This window comes from Rhodnius prolixus, unplaced genomic scaffold (genome assembly GCF_049639745.1).
Source record: "Rhodnius prolixus isolate KJV_2025 unplaced genomic scaffold, Rpr scaffold_12, whole genome shotgun sequence".
Taxonomy (NCBI): domain Eukaryota; kingdom Metazoa; phylum Arthropoda; class Insecta; order Hemiptera; family Reduviidae; genus Rhodnius; species Rhodnius prolixus.
Genome location: NW_027411635.1, coordinates 17055425 through 17076636, shown reverse-complemented (window position 1 = coordinate 17076636; position 21212 = coordinate 17055425). Strand labels below are relative to the sequence as shown.

At 31.2% G+C, this 21212-nt stretch overlaps 2 protein-coding genes across 4 annotated transcripts in view; both read right to left on the bottom strand.

Annotated features, from left to right (window-relative positions):
• Positions 1–1592: 1592 nt before the first annotated feature.
• Positions 1593–12439, bottom strand: LOC141461808 (uncharacterized). Of its 2 annotated transcripts, none has more exons than XM_074143151.1 (5): positions 11336–11682; positions 10349–10470; positions 7236–7329; positions 5356–5438; positions 1593–2796 (listed from the first exon to the last, which is right to left on the bottom strand). In XM_074143151.1, the coding sequence occupies exons 1-5, from the start codon at positions 11345–11347 to the stop codon at positions 2664–2666; spliced, it is 444 nt and encodes a 147-aa protein (XP_073999252.1). In that variant the 5' UTR covers positions 11348–11682; the 3' UTR covers positions 1593–2663. The 2 variants fall into 2 exon arrangements, with proteins under 2 accessions (XP_073999252.1, XP_073999251.1); XM_074143150.1 differs by lacking the exon at positions 11336–11682 and adding an exon at positions 12226–12439 and having other exon boundaries at positions 1595–2796.
• A 5043-nt stretch (positions 12440–17482) lies between these two features.
• Positions 17483–21212, bottom strand: part of sas (stranded at second transmembrane protein) — a 47589-nt gene continuing 43859 nt past the window's right edge. Inside the window, exons 12-18 of one of the 2 annotated variants that reach the window (XM_074143345.1) lie at positions 20457–20650; positions 20042–20199; positions 19382–19550; positions 18758–18977; positions 18447–18556; positions 17824–18060; positions 17483–17623 (exon numbers count right to left, since the gene is read on the bottom strand). In XM_074143345.1, coding sequence (XP_073999446.1) covers positions 17616–17623; positions 17824–18060; positions 18447–18556; positions 18758–18977; positions 19382–19550; positions 20042–20199; positions 20457–20650 — 1096 coding nt within the window. In that variant the 3' untranslated portion in view covers positions 17483–17615. Of the gene's footprint in view, positions 18061–18446; positions 18557–18757; positions 18978–19381; positions 19551–20041; positions 20200–20456; positions 20651–21212 lie in introns of both variants that reach the window. The other variant, XM_074143346.1, reaches the window with a different exon arrangement.

The window sequence follows — 21212 nt, the reverse complement described above, 5'->3', positions numbered from 1 at the left end:
TAGATCTCGCTCATCTGATCTTTATATTCCCTCTCACCGTACCTCATCCTTTGACAAGTCCTTCCTCATACGTGCTACCTCTCTATGGAACTCCTTGCCTTCATCTGTCCGCCATGCTCCTACCCTATCCATCTTTAAATCCCGTCTATTCAGTTATCTCCTTTCTATTCAGCTTCCTCCGAAATTCTAATTGTTTTAATTTATTTCCTTAATTTCTGCTGTTTTATTATTTTATTTTTACTTTCATTTTCACTTATTATATTTTCACTTTTGTAAATACTTATTTATTTATTTAATTTCTGTATAATCACAGGCCAAACTGCTAAGGCCTCTATTTGTTCCTGTATTTATTCTTAGGGGACAATTGTCCCAGAATAATAAATTTCTTTTCTATTTCTATTTCTATTTCTATTTCTATATGTTCAGTTACTCGCTTAACTTGATGTTCTTGATAAATGCTTTGACCTGAACCCTAATTGGTGATATTTTGTGTGAGTCATTCATAGTTGTTAGAAAATAAATTTGTCCATCCGTAAATATTTATCTATCTATTTAATTTTATGTTCTAGAAATATTTTTTATTTTTTTGGTTTTCAATTTTATCTGTATTAGTGTAATATTTCTTTTGTGCAGACCCTGAAGAAGGTAGTAAAAATTACCGAAACGTTGGTATAAAGCAAAAAAGTTGTTTTTATTGAAGATCGCACCTCGATATTCACCAAAAATCATCTATCAACAACGGTCGAAAAATAAACCAAAACCATCATTATTTTATGTATTTCTCTCTCCACTCTTAGCAAACATTAGCCTTAAATACATTTTACGTGGTAAAATAATATGCATTTACTTGTATGAGATTGGGTATACCAAGTTAAAAAAAAAATCTTTGAAGAGGTTTTTGATGTTTAAAAAACGAAGAAAACTGATTTGTTTTAAGGGAAAGTTTAATATCGGGTCCCAGTGTTAAATCTAAATAAAAAAAAAATATAATACAAAATTTAAATGACTGAGAAAGAAATTTATTGTGGTGAGATAATAAGATGCTAAAGACTACAGAAGTTGATCGTGTCCAAAAAAAGTTTGGCGAGACTTATTAGAACTGCAATAATTTTCAATTAAGTTTTTGAAGGTGGCAAAAAAAAGAAAGAAATAAGTATAAGGATTAACTAGGAATTTGGATTAAGTTTCCCATTTGATACAGGCTGCTGGATTTGCATTCTGTGGCCTATTCATTGGATCTCTTATTTACCGGTGGCAAGGTAGTGAAATTTAATTTCCTGTAGGTGGTATAAATAGAAAGTAGGTGTTGAGGAGTGGCGCTACCATGATTAAGCAGGTCCTGCGAAGATCGTTCTTTATTACAGCTACCCTAATGAAAAAGAGACAGGAAAATAAGTTAATTTTGCGAGCCAAAGCTTGCCGAAATAAAGCGCTCAGCCTGCATAATCTAATCAGCCATCTTGTTATTATTCTCTTTTTATTATTATTTGTTTTTTTTTTTTTTTTTTTTTGAGTGTTGTAGACATCTTTTTTTCTTTTTATCTTTTTCTACTAAATCATACTTTCAAAACCCTAGAGCAATCATTTTGAGTTTGAGTATCACTTTACTCATTGAAAATCGACATCATACCTTATGTCCTTTAAAACTTTTGGTATTCTTCTTCCTCTGAACCATCCTTCAAAACCTATACTTCCTTCCAAAATCTTTATTGACCTACCTCAGAAAAAGCTCCTGGACATGACCTGATTACAACTAACATTTCTAGGGAAGCCATGTTCTTTTGTTTCAGTACCATGTTTAACTCTATCCTTCGTTCTGTTCATTTTCCTTTGCCTTGGAAAAATTCCATTATTATTCTTATCCGATAACCGTATAGATCTTCCAGTAATGAATCCTCTTCTTTAAGATAGGCTTTTGCCTATTAGGCTTCTTCCAATGTTATCAAATACCCTTTAAAATACTTCTCATACAACTAATTACCATCCTTGAATCACAAAATATTATTCCTTCTCCAAGTCACAGTTCTTTAGAAACGTTAAAACCATTTCCACCGCTACCCAAATAAATATTACTGACTGGGTAACTTTCTAGACGTGGCTTAGTCTTTCAACTGGATTTTGGCACCCAGATCTACTCTACAAATTGGAAAAAAATCCATCTCATTGTTGTCCTCTCATCAGAGGTAGAAGTAGTACTTTCTAATGACATCGCGGTATAAATTTACTGAGACAATTAGAGCTATTAATGTTTCTCACACTGTTTCTTATACATTGTAAGAATCTGGAACGGTGTTCCAAATAATCATATAAATATATTTTTGCTCTTTGAGTAACGACGTTCATTAAGAGGTCACCCTTATTCATTATTATAGCTCTTATATTGTTAGAATTGGACAAATACTGATCTAGATTATTAATTACTGACTACTTAGGACAGATGATTAAAACACTATATTTAACTTTTATAATTAACATTTATTTTTCATGAAAATACTGTGAAACACATTTATATAATAAGTCTTAATTAATTAATATCTGATATTTATTTTAAAATTATATCTAGTATTATATTTAACATATAAATTAAAAGCAATTGACTTAGAAAAAAAAGGAACTAATTGTATAATTTTAATTCAAAACATTAAACATAAAATTAAAGCAAATTATTCCATCGTCAAGACAACCGGACAGTTAATCACACCTTCTTCGCCCAAAGTAGATTCATTAAATAACAGCTTGCGTGGGGGTTCCATCAAACTTAATGAAAATACGTAATTCTTCAACGCCGGGAATTTTCTGAACAAGTTATTTCAGGAAAATACTGATTAAGTTAATACATAAAGAACATATAATAGTCGGTATATTTTGTCCAGTTATTAGAACCAAATTTAAAGAAATTAATTAAATATTTTGTCCAGTTAATAGAACCAAATATAAAGAAAATGCAGTTGTTACCAAAAACAAAAATGCAAAAAACGGAGTGAACATTCGCACAAGTTTTTGACACTTCAAAGTACGAAGTTTTTAGTATTATACTTACTGGTATGCAATTTTTATTCGTACATAACACTGGAATGCAACTTACTCCAGCTTTTCCCCGAGAATGGCCCTTTATCAAATTTTTGTTACAAAAAAAGAAATGGTATAACAATTTATCGAAATGTAAATAAATCGTCTTAAAGGTAAAGATGGCGTTTAGTGAAAGTTAGATCGTACAAATCCCACTAGTCAGCAAGTTTAGTGCGAGACATTAACGTAAATGAAGTTGAAATCAACTCTAAATTGACTAATCTGATGAATTAAAGTTCAAAATATAATTTAGTACATAGTTTAGACATAGAATATGAATTTCATGAACAGCTAACCGTTCGTTATTAACAAAACAAAGAACGTAAACGTCTCTGGTTTTTAGTTTTCCTAAAAAAAAAACATTCAATTTGAGTTTCATGAAAACGGTAATGCAAATTTTCGTTTTGGGACATAGAGGACAATGAGGACAAAAAAAATTGGCAATAAAATGCAGTAAAAGAAACACCCGTGTAATAATACGTGGTTTTTTAACCATTCTTTGCCTTTATACAATCTTAACTATTTTCCGGTACAAACATTTTTAGAAGCACCTAAAAAGGGTTATCAAATTTACTCCAGTTATAGAGCAGCAACAATAAAAATTGTTCGAAATTGTTCATTCTTTTTGGGTGACTGATTCATAGTTTCAATAGGATGAAAAAAATAATTGCCATTTCAGTCGTGATACATTTATTCTGACGAGCTTTTGACCTAGGGCAGTGGTCGGCAAACTTATTAGCCGAAGAGCCAAATATGAACATTACAATTTTAAAAAAAAATTGGGAGCCAAATCTGATTGTTTAGTAAACTTTTATTACACTAAATAAGTAGTACACTAAATAAAACTAAATTTCATACTTAATAAATATTTATTAATGCGAACAATGTGCTTGCATCTCCTTGGAAAGTTTGAGTAAGTCAGGTTTGTATGTTGTTGTTTTTAATTTTAGGCATGATTCCAAGTTCTCATCAATAAGACGACTTCTCAGTTTACTCTTGATAATGTTCATGCTTGAAAAATATTGTTCGCATATATATATGTAGAACCGAAAAGGGAAAGAACAGCAAACGCGAGCTTTTTCAGCTGATCGTAAGAGTCAGGAATACTATTCCAAACGTTGAAAATGATCATGTCTTCCTTCTCCAGGTCATTCAAAGCAGACCACTTGTGTTGTGAACTAAGATCACATTTTTTCTTCTCCAATATTTCCAATTCAACACAAAGACGTTCGAATTTAGAGCGCCATATCTCCTTGTTTTTTAAATCCAGCAATTGTATTTCAAAGCTACCAATGTCAATTTCAAAAGGAGAAAATTTCAACTCGGTTATCGTAGCAATAAGAGGATTTTTTACAAATACTAAAGTTGCTCTGCTGTTTTTGAATTCCTGAAACCTGCTATAACATACGAACAATTTCAGCCGGTAGCTTGTACATGGTTTGTGTTTACGTTTACGAAAACTAATAAAATTAAACTCGATGTTCGTTACGTATTTTTACAATATAAAATTTTAATTACCTATCTATCTTTTAACTTAAACAAAAAATTATACATGTTCTCGATTTATAGAAGAATTTTAATTTATCAAAATAAGATGTAATTTTTTTCTTACCAAGTTTTTTTTAAATGAAATTATTATTGCGCCTTCCGTGGATATTTGTGCCAGAGCCGCATTTAAGGAGCCAAAGAGCCACATGCGGCTCTGAAGCCGCACTTTGCCGACCACTGACCTAGGGACTAAGACAGACCGATCACACTCAGTCCATGAACAGACAAGACAGAAGACACACCAACCCTGTAATATAAAAATATTACTTTATAAACTAGCCCTGAAGATGACCTAGTCCCCTAGGTCGAAAGCTCGGCAGAATAAATGTATCACGACTGAAATGGCAATTATTTTTTCATCCTATTGTTCGAAATTGTTTTGTTAGGTCATTCCTAAAAAGGGATTCTACTCTTTGAATACGAAATTATGGCAAAAATAGACTGATTGTGTAAGTATAATTGAGGCAAATGTCAGTTATAGCTCTGCCTACAATTCGATCTGATGATTAGAGAAATTAAAGTTTGTATTATATTTTATTAATTCCCACTTTTTCTAGCTTATTTAAGATGTTTGTTTTGTTTTGTTTTTAAATCACTATAAATATACAGCTTTAAAAAATAATAATAGTAAATTCTTGGGCCGACTGACCATTGCTAACTAATGTTGAGCCAATTCTTTTTCCTGTAAGCTAATCGTAATGTTTCAATATGCTTAAACCATAAAAATAGTAAGGATACATAATTAATGCTGTTCGTAAATGTCCTATCGTGTGACTGTAATTAAGATAAACCTCTGCTATTATATCGCCGGGTAACTGAATCTGTAAAAAACAAAAAAAAAAGGGCGGTAGAAAATAAGAAATCTCCTGTAATATTTTTAAACATAATACTCATCAGGATTTTTAAATATTTTGACTCTAATTGTTAGAAAAAATGCCCTTCTTATTGTAAGAGCGAATCATTAAATAGTTGAAGTCAAATTCTCTACAATAAACAAGTTCATATATTCAGCGATAAATAAGTTTGGTTGGAATGAAGAGTTGGACACATAGTTATCAAACTTATTTAACATAATCTTTTTTAATTGATTTTACAAAAAGTAAGATCAATGTTGTTGTGTAGGCTAGAATCTAGTTCTGGTTAGAATTAAGGAAGTACCTGCAAAAGTATGGAATTTTTTTTTTTTTATTCTGTTTTTACCAAAAAGGTGTACAGAAGGAGTTGCCTTCACAAATAATATAAGATAAAAATTAAAGATAATTTAAATAAAGAAAAATAAAAAATTACATAATATAAAATAATCATAACAAATGAAAATTGACCTTCTAAATTAAATTGTAACTTAAATATTTTAGTACTACATTATAACTTATATCAATCGTTAAGCATTGATGAGCGCAACATAACTACATTTACAATATAATTATAAATGTTTACACAGTCGGATTTCGATTGCAGCGACAGTAAATGAAATAATTGTTCCTCTCTGCTAATAGTGGTTGGGATTGATAATTGAGGAAGATACTTTATTCTCATCCATTCATAAAGTGGACAGGTAATGAATAAATGGAATAAATCTTCATTTTGATGGAGATTACAAAGTGTACAGATCTGGTTAGGATTTATTAAATAGGCTATTGCTTTGTGGACGATTTTAATGGAGAAATTACTGCAAGATCTGAGTTGGAACAATATACTAGTTACAGGAAATGGTAGAGAGAGTAGAAGATAGTTTTGATCATTCGAGATATTTAAAGGAATATTTCTGTAATAAATGCTATAATTTGAGGAGTATAGTCTGGCTATATCAGTGTTGTGTAAATTGGTTTCATATGTTGACAAAATTACATTTAGATTTTTACGGATTACATATGGATCCTGCATTTCCCAAAGATGGTTGTAACCAACATTTATAAAAAAAATCCTTTATTTGGGTTACCCAGTTGAACTTAATATTATTGGACGGTAAAGAGTCGAGATGTAATAGTCTGTCATAACAAATACGTGGTAATCTGGATCGATCCATTTCCAATACTTTGCAAAACCATTTCAGCGCAAGCTTAAAAACAGAGGTGGCTATATGAGATAATCCAGTTTCCAACAGTATTATGTAGTACGGAGTAGATTTTAATAAATGAAAAAGACGTTTATAAAAATTTGTTTGGGCATATTCTAAACGGTCTAAATACCTTAGTCCCCAGATTTGTACTGAATAGAGCAATGTGGAACGGGCAATTGAATTAAACAGAGCTACATTACTGGACCATGAGTTACTCTTGACTTTCGCCAGAATATTGTTTACGGTACCAGCAGCAATATTAAACCTTGAGTTTGAGTATTCTGTTGCTGAGAGAAACATGGATGAAAGTATGGAAATTTAAAAGAGAATGATTGGGCAAGCTATAAATTGAAGATTTTCAAAAACAACTAATGAAACTTCAGAAATTCTACGCCTTTTTTGACAATTAGATTTTTACATCTTTATAATTATTACGTTTTATCTGTAATTTCATTTTGTTTTTCATTTGTTTTATATTATTTATAAGCTGACCAGAAATGTATTTGTTTTTTTAAAAAAAGAAGTTTTTAACAAATAAATATCTATCTAAAAATTATACCTGGATTCTTGTGATAGGTTGCGATTGGTTAACAGGAGGTATTTGTAACTGCAAGCGTTGTCTTTTACAATCTGGACCCCCACCTTCAGCCGTACTGTAACACAGCGGTTAATCTTTAGCAAAAATTATTTATTATTGCATTGAAGTAAATTGTAATCAGTGACAGTAGCTACTGTATTGAAAAGAAAAAGTTGCAAAAAACAAAATCAGAGAGTTTACATCCCAGATGTAGTTTATTGTACTCAAAACATGTTATTCACAGGTTGGCAATGTCTTTAACTGAAAATTAAATTATATAATATAAATAAATAATCTTAAGCTTCATGTTGAGGCATTGCATTTGGTTTTTACAAATCCTAGTTTGCATGAAATCCAAATCGCACACGGTTTTTTTTTTTTACTGACATATCTACCGCGTAAATACGAGGGTCGTTTGAAAAGTCCGTGCAAAGTCAGAGAGATAGCACCACTGGCGCGTATCGAGATTATGTTTAGTTAGTAGCATCTCTTGGAAGAACACACACCAAGTTTCAGCCAGATCGGTCTATTTCTTTGTGTTTGGCATTCGTTTGAATCGAGGAAGTCGAGTGATTTTCAAAAAATGGACGAAAAAGAATTTCGTGTGTTGATTAAACACTACTTTATGAAAGGCAAAACGCCTCAGGAGACTAAAGAGAAGCTTGATAAACATTATGGTGACTCTGCACGTTCGATTAGAACAGTTTATAAGTGGTTTCAAAATCTACGGAGTGGCCATATGGGCAAAAGTGACGCTGAACGTTCTGGACGCCCTGTTGAGGTTACTACTCCAGAAATCATTGATAAAATCCATGATATGGTGATGGATGACAGAAGAGTGAAGGTGCGTGAGATTGCTAGTGCTGTGGGCATCTCGAATGAACGGGTACATAATATTTTGCATCAACATTTGGACATGACAAAGCTATCCGCAAGATGGGTGCCGCGATTGCTCACGCTTGACCAAAAACGAAATCGTGTGAAGTGTTGCAAGGACGGTTTGCAGCTGTTCCAGAAGAATCCGCAGGACTTTAAGCGTCGTTTCGCCACTGTGGATGAAACATGGATACATCACTACACTCCTGAGACCAAAGAACAATCTAAACAATGGGTTACCAAGGGGGAATCTGCGCCAAAAAAGGCGAAGACCGTTCCTTCGGCCGGAAAGATTATGGCGACTGTCTTTTGGGATTCGCAAGGAATAATCCTCATCGACTATCTGGAAAAGGGTAAAACTATTACAGGTGCATATTATTTATCGTTATTGGACCGTTTGAAAACCGAGCTGCAAGAAAAACGCCCACGATTGGCCCACAAAAAAGTCCTTTTCCATCACGACAACGCACCAGCTCACACCTCAGCAGTTGTGGTCGCAAAATTAATGGAAATAGGGTTCCAACTCGTTTCACATCCCCCCTATTCTCCAGACTTGGCTCCCTCGGACTACTATTTGTTCCCCAATATGAAGAAATGGCTGGCGGGAAAAAGATTTTATTCAAACGAGGAGGTGATTGCAGAAACGAATGGCTATTTTTCAGACTTGGACAAATCCTATTATTCGGAAGGGATCAACAAACTAGAGCAGCGTTGGACGAAGTGTATAAGCCTAAAAGGAGACTATGTTGAAAAATAAAAAAGGTTTACCCCAAAAAATTAAGTAGTTTTTATTTTTGCACGGACTTTTCAAACGACCCTCGTATAGGTATGTGTACATTTCTCCTGAAAACTGCAACTTTGAAAATATGCAACTGGTCCTAAGTAAGAAAACAAAGTAATCCAAAGATCATAGAAAATTGATCTTTAAATTATATTTGATCAATTTTAAACGCTAGGACATAAGAATAAAATTTTTACCACTGATAAGTACGTGTGTACAAAATCATTATGTTCCGCAATCGAATGTAAAAGAAATAGAGGACATAATTTAGCTATAGAGTGTTTTTTACTTTTTATTATACTATCTAAAATGTATTATAAGATAATAGACTATTTCTTCTTAAACAGAGGACATAGTCTAAAGCTAGATCCTGAGTGCAGCGGTAGCTGGAAGCGTTTAGCAGGAACAAAGAGAATTTTTAATTTAATAAAGTTTATTTTTTGGTTTTCTAGTTTTTTTGATAATATTTACATTTAAATTTTATAAGATTTATGAAAATTTAAATATAATAAAACCTTTAACGTATAGTGTGATTGAAATATCATTCAATAATAATTTTTGCCTATTGTCCTCAATAAACTGAAAAGTTTTAGTTATTTCTCAAATTATGAATATTATTTTTTCTTAAAGACCTAATAAATGATGTTAAAATAAACTAGTTTGACACGTACGCATACGATTGGATAGTTCGCAAGTTTCGCTTTAAATTCGCCTTTTTTCTGTGGAAATTCGCATGTAGTAGAGAATGGGTTTTGTTATGCTGTCTTAAACAGGCATCGTCAGGGTGTACCGTAGTATTAAGGCAAAGCGTGCAGCTTAGATGTGACCAAGCATGAGTATGCATGCCCAAAACTAGTTTATGTTTTAATTAATGCCTGGTAAATAGTTAAAATTTGCCATTCTCGCCATGCTTTGTACAAAAAGAAATTTTGAAATGGGTATTAACTTGACTTGAGTTAGAAGGTTTTGGTTGATTATGTAATCAAAAACGGGGGCAAAATTTTTTGTTGTATATTCAAGATATTTATCAGCGTATAGTTCCTCAACTTCCTTTACACTGAATAAGTCCTATTCCAGAAATGCATTTTTCCCCCAAAAAATAAGTAAAATAGTAACGCAACTGCCTCCATTGTCTCGTTTAGGCGATGAGAATGACTTATAGACTAATTTTCTTTCTAGAAATTATAGTTTTGCAGACCAAAAAACTATTGTTGCACAAGAAGACACTACAGCATCTTCATGCACGCTCCGCTACCGTCTATACTGAGGCCACAATATAATATAACCCTTTATGTATTCAAATATTTAGACAAACAACAGTAACAGTAAGTTCTAACTTTGTAACTAGTTGATTGGAAACGGGAATCATCTTTCCCCCCCCTCTGCATTAGGTATATATTTGTTAATAACTTTAGAAAAAACGTTTTTATGTTCACACCTTGGTTTCGGTGATGTACTTCTAGCGGCAAATAGACGCTTACGCCTAAGTCTGTTTTGTTTCCTTTGTTCATATAGTTCATCTTCCTCAGAGAAACCACCGTAGTATGACTCAATGGCTACCTGGAGAAGAAGATAGAATCATAGTATCATTAGTAAATTTTATTTCTATGTCAGTTTCATGTGTTTACTTGTGCCTCTTTGTTTGATTCTTTATCCAAATGAATCTTTAGAAACTGATTTGTGATTGTACGAAGCATGTTCACTGATAGATTGTGTACAATCACAAATTAGTCTGAGAGATTCTGGATGTGTTTACCAAACGTTTTTTTTTTATTAGGTACCATTTTAATTATACTTCGTACAGGTTATGACAAGATCTTCATGACAAATCTGCTTTAAAAAATGTTCAAGAGTTGAATCTAATGCGACCGATCTGGTGTTACGTATTTTTTAAAAAATAAAACAAACTACAAAGTGACGCTTCTGAACGCGTAATCCAGATATTTCTGTTGTAAAAAATAAATAATACTCCGCGTTTTAATTGTATAAAATAATTAAATAAAATAAAAAGTTATAAACATTCTTGCAGCGGGACTAGATGTTAAAAATCCAAGTTTTTGGGTGCTCTATACCTAAAAATTTCTGCATAAAATTGAACATCCAACGATTCTCATTGAAGAAAATGATTCTAGTATTCGTAAAACAGTAATTACATGTTCTATTCAAAAGATTTACCAAATTACAAACATGAATTATTGGCAACATATAAAATTTCATACATTTTTTGGTTATTTAGGCAAATGTCACGATTTTCTTCATATTTTATATAAAAGTTTGGCTAAGTACTCGCATAATGGTCTCTAAAAATAATTCATCAAGAGTAGAACTTCAAGTTTTTAGCCTTCAAAAAAAAAAAAAAAAAAAGTACAAAAACTAAGAGGTACAAGAACTAAAATCATTGAAAATAATTGAAAGAAGCGCTTACGTTTTGTTCCATCCTTTTTCAGGTAATTTAGAAAGCAGAAATGATACTGTAGGCTGTTTGTAAAACGTAGCTTATTGTTTTTTGTTGTTATTAAAACAAAAAACAAAAATTATAAATTCCTTAGAACAATTATATTAATAGCCAAGGAAAAAAAAAAAAGTTATAGGTTATTTCTTTTGTCTTGGCCATTTTTATAAACGCTAAAGAATTTATATTATAATATTTATCATGGACCGGTATTATTTTACGAATGAGACAAATCAAACTATTAAAATAAAAGTGCAAGACTAAAACTAAGTAACGTTATTTAAAGCTATTTGGCGTCCTGAAAGAAATATGGCGGAATTTAGCAATGATAAATTAGCGGTTCAATGCACAACTCGATTAACTCCATATAACAAAAAAGTGGGAGAAATGCGTTTGAAATAAGGTTTTAAAATTACGTATAAATTCAAATAAATTTACCATTATCATTGTGGGACTGCTACTGAATTTTAGTTTAATTATTGCTATGATTTACATTAATGCTTAGAGTTAATCAAAATGGCTACTTAAATAATTATTATTCAATGGTTAACAAAAAATTTTGTCTTTTATGTTGTTAAACTTAATTACTTGGGAAATTTATTATTAATAGCAAAAGCTGACTGAATCCCAAGTGTTTTGACGCTTAAATATAAAATATTTCAATTTCAAAAAATGGATTTAATCTATTTGTGCAATGAACAGTTCAAATAATGGAATAATTTTGCCATAATATAATTACAAAACCGAGAATGCCTTTTATAGTTAGATGCATACTAAATTTGAGTTTAGCAACTTATTAAAAAAAAAAAAACTGCTAATATTTTGATAAATGGAAACACATAAAATATAGTAGATTTACATACTCCCATATTGAAATTAGCGGCTTCTAAAAGTTGTTTGCTAATATCATATGAATACCCGGTAATATCAGCAAATGTTTCTATCTTTTGATGTTCAGTCCTGTTGTCTTCCATGGTAACTAAAATGGTTTCAAATTCTACTTTTGTCACTAATTTAAAGCTAACTTTCTTAGTTTTATATCACGAATGTGTTAAGCTAAAGGAATTTACAAGTTGCCAACTGCCGAAGCCGAAATTATCGCAACCATTGCTAGATTTTTACCAAAATATAACGCAAAAAATTGTTAATAATAAAGTGATAAACTAATTCTCAACTTTTTTTAATTAAATTTTTTTCTTTAAATTTTATAAATAGTTAAATTGAATAATTTAATTGGTAAATTTGATAAAAAATAAAAAGTAATTTCTTAAGGGGTCTAGTATGAAGCCATGTAAATATCAGCTTCCGCCACGGTTGCAGAAGTTAAATCAAACGTCAAGATACGCTATTCTTAATTCTTCAATAGCAGCTGAATTGTTAAACTTTTAAACTGAACTCATTAGTCAATGGTAACAGCCTTTACGTCGATTGTTTCCAAAGAACGTCCATTCCTGAGGACGGAGGCCGCAACTAATTGTAACAAATATTTCCCGTTACGAAATCTTTAACTTCGTGTAATTTCTGGTAATTCTAAACAGTAGTGATGGTTCAATGTTCTAATTTCCCATAAAATTGTAGACAAAAATTGATTATTTTGAATAATATCTTCACAAAATTTTAATTTTTACTGATATGACATGCGTTACAAAAACTTTGACAGCCATTTATTATTATTATTTCCTATTTAATCGTAAATTTCAAATCCAAAACTCTTCCTATAATATTAGAAATTACAGATTTTTATTTTCGCGTTTTTTTTGTTTTTTAATTAACTTTTTTGTAAGTTCTTTAATTTGTATTATTCCTAATTATTTGTTTAGAACTCGACATGGCTTGCAGATTATTTTATCTAGGATCTATTCGTCTATATGAAAGCTAAAACGGAACTAAAGTATTGGCTTCATGAAATTTTACGAATTAAAATACTCTCAATTCGATTATCCTTCGCATTAGAAACTATTTCCGGCCTACACAATTGGTCGCTTTTTCAATGGAGCCTGGTAAACCCAAAAGGTAGGACATCTTTATCTCAGTTGGTACTATTGATTAAATAAATGCTTTAAGTGATAGATTTTGCATGCCCAGTGAGAGGTAATACGGATAGACGGTGGGTCAAGACAAATGCTCTACTAGCATTGGGGTCACATATTACTTCCTTTTTCAATTCTGGATACAAGAGCTTGTGGGTTACTCTAGTAGTAAATTAAATAAATTGCCTAGCCTGGCATAAAAGCTTTTCAATTTAGTAAAATCGTCTGATAGATCGCCTGTCTGGTCCATTTTCAAGACAATTTATAACTTTTCACATATCTCATTGACGTATCCTGAATTTTTAATCAAGGCCATCTCGCCAAACTTTTTACTCTTCAATAGTTTAACATAAAAGAATGAAAATTTAAATCTGATACAATGAACACTGCACGCAATTTATCTGCATTTTCTCTAGCTGCAGTTTATAATATTTACAAATCTTGAAACTTACAATTTGGATTATAATGATAATTGTTTTCAATTGTTAATGACTGGTCAAATGTAGTGAGTTTCTTTTTGGATCGATCTGTTAATTTGTAGTAAGCATTAGCAAATATTAGAGTTCAAATTTTATATTTGGCTTAGATGCATCCATTAAATGCACCCCACAGCAAGCTTTCAACATAGTTAGCGTACCAGACAAGTTATTTAACTAAATCAGTTTTTCAGTTTTTCGAAATTTTATGAAAGAAATAGATCTAATTTTTTTTAAAAAAAAATTTAGCGTACTAATTCCTTATTTATAATTTTATTTGGAACGATGATTTTTGGGGAATATCGAGGTGCGGTCATCAATAAAAACAACTTTTTTGCTTTATATTTGCTTTAGAAGGTTTTGGTTGATTATGTAATCAAAAACGGGGGCAAACTTTTTGTTGTATATTCAAGATACAACAAACATCTGCGTATAGTTCCTTAACATTCTTTACACTGAATAAGTCCTATTCCAGAAATGCATTTTTTCCCCAAAAATAAGTAAAATAGTAACGCAACTGTCTCCATTGTCACGTTTAGGCGATGAGAATGACTTATAGACTAATTTTCTTTCTATAAATTATAGTTTTGCAGACCAAAAAACTATTGTTGCATTAGAAGACACTACAGCATCTTCATGCACGCTCCGCTACCGTCTATACTGAGGCCACAATATAATATAACCCTTTATGTATTCAAATATTTAAAGTTTAATGTGAAGTTCAACAGTTATGATGATATAGCTCTACATTAAACTTCGCAAAACATTTTTATAATACCCTGAAGAAGGTAGTAAAAATTACCGAAACGTTGGTATAAAGCAAAAAAGTTGTTTCTATTGATGACCGCACCTAGATATTCCCCAAAAATCATCTATCAACAACGGGTCGAAAAAAACCAAAACCTTTATTTGGAACATTTTCGGAAGAAAATATTTTTAAGACACTTTTAAAAAATGGTGAGACAACCTTCCCTTTTTTTAAAAAAATGCCATTTCAGTGAAATAATCATTCTAGTAAAATTCCAAATTTTAAGGAAATCGATTGACCAAAAGTGTCTATTTACAGATTAGAATTTTTTTGTTTGATCAAGTTTTTCAGAAATTGGTTCTCATGATATTCTTTCAATTTTGTAGGTTCACTAAATACATGTGAAAAGTGGCATATTATGACGAAAATTTCGCATTAATTTGCAAAATTCTAAAACAATTTGGCAATGGTCGAATCGCGTCTAAATGCTATTTTCGGTTGGTGCAAGAAGATAATTATTAATTATTATTATTGAAACGAGAGCAACCGTACCAATCCACACCGGACCTGCGAATCCCATCTTGTTTCTGACCTTGCCAAGTCCCCGCTACATCAAATTCTACTCCAAACTTTACCTACATCATAATCCCTTAATCAGCAACTTGTCCTGCACTAACCTCCCGTCAAATCCTCCTCGCAGGCACTGAGGCGCCGATGGCCACCTGGTCGAAAGATAAACAAGGCCATCCTTCGTATTCAATCCATTCGGTATTTTACTTTAACCAACTTATGATGGTCATCGTTGGATGGCCCTCATTCAAGCCCTTCCTGTTATTTTATCTTATTTACTTATTTATTATTTTATTTTGTTTTTACTTTTGTTTCTATTTCATATTTATGCTGTTATACTTTCGTCATATTTACTTGTTGCGTCTATGTATTACGCAGTTGCGAATTAATCAATAAAAGGGAGGAAAAAGTTATAATTAATACTTTACAAAACCATTCAGAGGGGTAATTTAGAAAAATACTACTTTGTAATCTTCGGTAACTAAGATAAAGTCAAATTAATCCATTTTTTTCAAGCTGGCTTTACGTCTAAAAGTACTGATCAGTTATTGATGTCCATAGTAGATGGTGTTTAGAAAAATTATTTACTTAAATTTCTAACATCACATTAATAAATTCCATGGCAAAGACTGGAAATCGATCCTAATACATCTCAGTTTTCAGTAAATATTCGGCTATTGTGGCACCTCCTTAACATCATTAAAATATAGTAGTAATGAAAAGTGTAAATAATAATTTCAATTGTAATGAATGGTATCGAGTATTGTTTCCAAATTTTGTTTTAAATCAATAAAATATTTTTATAAAGTGCAGAAAATTGTGTTAGTAGTCATGTAAGAATGTAGGTCTCTGTGGAAGACTAGTCATTAATTACACAATTACATACAAATAAATTTAATTAGAAATTATGTACAAAGAAATATGTTTAACAATAATTATTTATTATTTACATTCTGCCTACTGCAAAGTAAAAAAAAAAAAAAAAGAAGAAGAAATATCACACAAAGAAAAAAGATTCAATACATTAATTAGATATTTATAGAAATAGTAATGTAAACTAAAAATACATGTTCAGGTAATATGTAGAAAAATAGAAACTGACCTCATTCATTGACAAGGGAATCAATTTTGAAATTGGTACAACATTTTTACATTTAATTGGAATAATCTCAGAAATAAACTTTATCGGTTATATTTATTTCATTTTTTTTAAAGCTAATATTGCAATATTATATGAAGTTAACCTATTCATTGATGCTGGGTCTGTAGTATCCTAGTAATCTAGCGATCGCATTTATTTATATGATTTAATTAAATAAAAATATTACTGGCATTCCCAATAACTTCAATTAACACTTTCTAAAACTTTGAAGCGCCATGGCTTCTTCATTTTTCAAATATACAAATCTTGCTGTGCTTTCTGACTTACAAAGTACAGACATGCAAAGAATTTTGCTAAGTACATTTAAAAACAAGAAATAATAAGGTGATTTTGTTATGGTGATTTCCAAAAGGGTTTTCAAATGTTATATACAATTTAAAACCTTCAAAATTTGGTCTAAAAGTGGAAGAGCATGGACTGATGGCAAAATTTATTGTAAGCCATGATGTAGAAATACTAAAATATTTAGTAAATAATAAGGCAAAAGCTGTCTTGCATACTACTAATAGTGGAAAGAGTGGAGGCCGTCCTTGGCCGGTAGAACAAGGGGACAAAATCTCACCAGAACAATTCTACTCAAATGAAATAGTTCTTCACAATATTTATAGTGAAACGCACCAAAAAACAGTGAAAATATATTACCAACAGATTCAGAAAACAGTTAATTCGCAAAAACGAAGTTGCAAAGTATATTTTCGGTACGAGTTCTAAAGGAAGGGTTCCGACACTAAGAAAAATACATTTACAAACTCTGCAATCGCTAAATAAAAGTTTACTACATTGTAAATACTTTTTTATCCATTTTTAAAAGTTAAAATTAACATTGCAAATACTTTTTATGGATACAAAAATTATTTTTTGTTTTATTATAAGTTTTTTACATTTCAATCATTTATTTTTTCCGTCCAGAAAGTAAGAAAGTTTTCTTTTTTAAAGAACACTTTAAAATACCATCTTAAAAAACAAAATTCAACAATTATAAATGTATAAATGTAACAGAATATTTGTGGATACTGAAGGGTTAAGTTAGATACAGCATTGCCGCTTAAAACTTTTGTTAAGATTAGCTTTTTAACCACCTCTTGTACTTTTTTCTGACATGTACATTATAATCTCATTTTACAATAAATGTTATAACACCATTAGTTACAAATGTACAATCAATATAACTTTAAATAACAACTAATACTAATAGTTAACAATGGACTAGTGGCAACATCCTACTGAGGAGCATGCGATTTTGGTCAAATTTTCTTCAAACACTGCTTCACAAATCTGCGCCATTAAAATTGTTTATAATATTGTGAAGTGCGCTATTTTGCTTTTTAATAACTGAATTTGATAATTATTGTGTTAAAATTGTCTATTGTTAACCAACAAACCATTTTTAAAAAATTTACGTCAATTTATAACAAAAATCTATGCAAAAAAAAAACAACAAAAAGACAATGGCTACAATGTAATAATTTACTGACCAATGGTTTCATGATGAAGGTCAACTTTATATGATGGATTATCATAGGCAGCTGTGTGTGGTGCTTTATTTCGTTGATTCTGGCCGGATATCGGAGCTTTATGATGGCTTTGATTCCTTGCTAAAGCCACTACAAGACCCAAAGCGGCTAAACTGGCTAGGCCAGCCACTACTGAGACACCAACTAAGGCTCCATAATAGTTGGCCGTTTCTCCAGTTCCTGATCCTTCCAATTTGCCTAAAACAATTTAATTAGAATAATAATAATAATAAATCCCTCAGGAAGCTCATTGAGTTCTGTGAATAATGGGGAAGCCACTGTTTGCATACGCTTTTTGTAGGTGGCTTTCCCAGGGCCTCCAGCCACGTCTATTCTTGACCATTCCATCCATTTTGACCGAAACACTTTATCTCATCACTTGTGATGGCGGTCATAAAGAAAATACCAACTTTGATATTCATACGAGTATTCTTCATTTAAATATTCAGTAAAAACAATTTTTTTTTTTTTGTATTCAAAGATCTCAAGTCGTGTAATTCCAGAGGACACTATTTCGATACTTCTTATCAGGGGTAACGGATTTTTTAAGAGAAAAAAAGTACAATGAATTAATATTAATTTACCTTGGTGTAGGACTGAGCCTGAAGATGGGCCAGATTTTGTTGTAAAGTCTTTGACATTACTCTTCTTAATTCGGCCATTAGTTAAATATGCTTCCAACCACAAGCGATACCTGTGAACATTTTCAGTAAATAAGAAATTTGATATTGTGAATATAACTAACAAAAAGAAGGGATTCTAATCCTTTACAAATCCTTTAGTTAGCGCGCTAGACTGGCCTTCTAATCCACCTGAAGTCCACGTCTAACCAAGTGCATTTCTTAGATTTTCCAAAAATTTAAAAAATATTAATATCTAATTAATTCTGTACTACCTAGTATCAGCTTTCAGCCCTTCAATTACAGATTCCGGGGGTGAATCCCTTTTAGCCACTTTAAAAGTGCTCATATCACCTCGGCCGCCTTCGTCTTGGTAAATTATACGAATGATATTAATATATTTATCTACAGGATATGGCACGCCTGACCAGGTTGTCTCCACAGAATTACTTTTAATGTGATGTACATCCAGGTTCAGATCAAATTTATAAGGATCTGAAATACAACAGATTAAAAATATATACTATAATATCTGGGCTTTTATAACTAATTTTATTTGCCTATGTAGTTTTCCAATAGATTTTTGATCCCTTTTTTTATGGACATCATTCGACATCCTATGATGATTTGGATATGATGAATTACATTCCTTATATCCAAAATATAAAATATACAAACTACTGCTAACTATAACAAACTATAACCACAAACTACTTTCAAGAAATAATTGTAATTCAAGAAATTGAATCGTTCGCTCTCGATAAATAATTTAGAATAAGAATCAAACTCAAAAAAGAGATTTTTGAATACATTTCGAGAGAAATACCTTGGCCAACTCATACGATCTTTAAAGCAAACTAATTCCACAAATTTGATTATAATACTAAAATTGTTCTTACCATTTTCTACAGGAGTTGACAGTTTTACAGTAGTTTGTGATTGCAATTCTGTTGTCTGACCTGGAAATGGTATGAAAAATATACCCACTTCATACTGAGAGTCTGGTTTAAGTTCTTCAATTGTGTAAGAAGTTACTGCTCGGTGAATTAACGGTGTTGCTTGGTAGACCTTAAAAGGAAAGAAAAATATGTTCTTAATAATTATCAGTGAAGAATATCTGAAATCAGGATCGGTCGGAAGACTTTGCGACTGCAAACACACCATACTTATTTATTTTAATCTCATTTATTTCATATTAAATTATTTTTAAAAACTAGGTATGCTCAAACATGAAGCACAGACCAATTACTGTAGATTACACTAATTTTGTGAATATCACCGACCCTATTTCGTACTGAAATAATACCTATACATCCAAATCTTTGTTTATAACTATAAAACTATGGAAGATTTTGATTCCTTATAAATAATAAATCATCTTTTATAAGTCATGATTGCCACTGTCAAGCAAAAGATCTTAAAACTGAACAAATAAAAGATGTTAGACTATTATTTGCTGCAACTGAAGAGCCTAGAGCACTTCTCCAAGATTGACTATGGTAAATTACGCATATTTTATAGAACAACGGCATCACAATAGCTAATATGCGATTACATACCTTACCATTCACCTCCTTGTATCTAAGTTGTACTCCGTCGATAAATTGTAGTTCGTTCTCATTAAACTTTCTCCATTCTATTGTTGCCCAAGTAGAATTCACACTAGAAACACGTAACTCAGGCTCGACCGGGATCACAGGTGGTACGGTAGTTGACACTGAAATAAAATCAAGGGGTACAGATATTTATTGATGTATTATGCTATTCCAGAGATGAAAGCATGGACTATTTAGCTAAAAACGGATAGCTATAGCCTCGAACCTAATGCAATAAATAAGATTCTATAAAGAATGAGATTATTATTTGATGGTTTCAATAATCTTAAAAAGCTTAGTGCTTTCGATTTAATTCTTTCTAGAAAACATTTAACTAATTTCTATTATAATTCAGCTTCTATAAATTATTCTTTCCTACCTGCAGGTGGTGTTTTGACGAACAATATCTGGCTAGCCGGAGAATTATCTAGATCTCTCATTACAATAGTTATCCTGATCTTGTATTCAGTAGCTGGCTGAAGATTTCCCAATTCGAATTCTAACTCTTTGGTTGCTATTAAATCCTTCGGAGGAGCTAGTACTTGTTGTTCCCAAGTTGATGGGTCACTATTTCTAAACAAAAATTATTTATATTAATTTTAATAAAACAACATAATTTTTATAAGATTTACTGTTCAGTACTTTCTCAGAAGAGAAATTTTACATTTTTACTTAGATCTACTAAATTAAAAATCAAAGCAGAAGAAATTTGTAAATTGTGTAATAAGGTTATAGGCAATGTTTTGAAGCATCTTATTCTAATCTGTTCTGGTTGTTGTGACTACCGCCAGCGTTACATACAAAGATATATAGTTCATGATGATAATTTACAAAATGTGGAGAGTATCCTGGATTATAACAATCTAACAAAATTAAATGATGTTTATTGTTATTTAGTGGAGATGTTAAGAAGGAACGATTTTGTTTGATTTTATATTTACTTAGGGGTTGCTTATTTTATTTTATTTGTATGGAAAGTTATATAATGTTTAATTTGTTTATCTATTTTCTTTAAAGGACTATGTTATCGCCCCTTTTTACAATAGTTTTTGAATTATTTAATCTTGTAGTTAATGGTTTTTTCGAATCGTAAGCATTATTACTATTTATTTCTACTTTATTTTGTTGTATTGTA

What these genes read in the sequence shown, in the direction of transcription:
- LOC141461808 (XM_074143150.1), bottom strand. Translation starts at nt 12,336, where the DNA reads ATGGAAGACAACAGGACTGAACATCAAAAGATAGAAACATTTGCTGAT. An exon ending in CCGCTAATTTCAATATGGGA is followed by an intron (nt 10,471 to 12,225) that starts GTATGTAAATCT and finishes CTTCTTCTCCAG; the next exon opens with GTAGCCATTGAGTCATACTA. An exon ending in AGTACATCACCGAAACCAAG is followed by an intron (nt 7,330 to 10,348) that starts GTGTGAACATAA and finishes GCTGTGTTACAG; the next exon opens with TACGGCTGAAGGTGGGGGTC.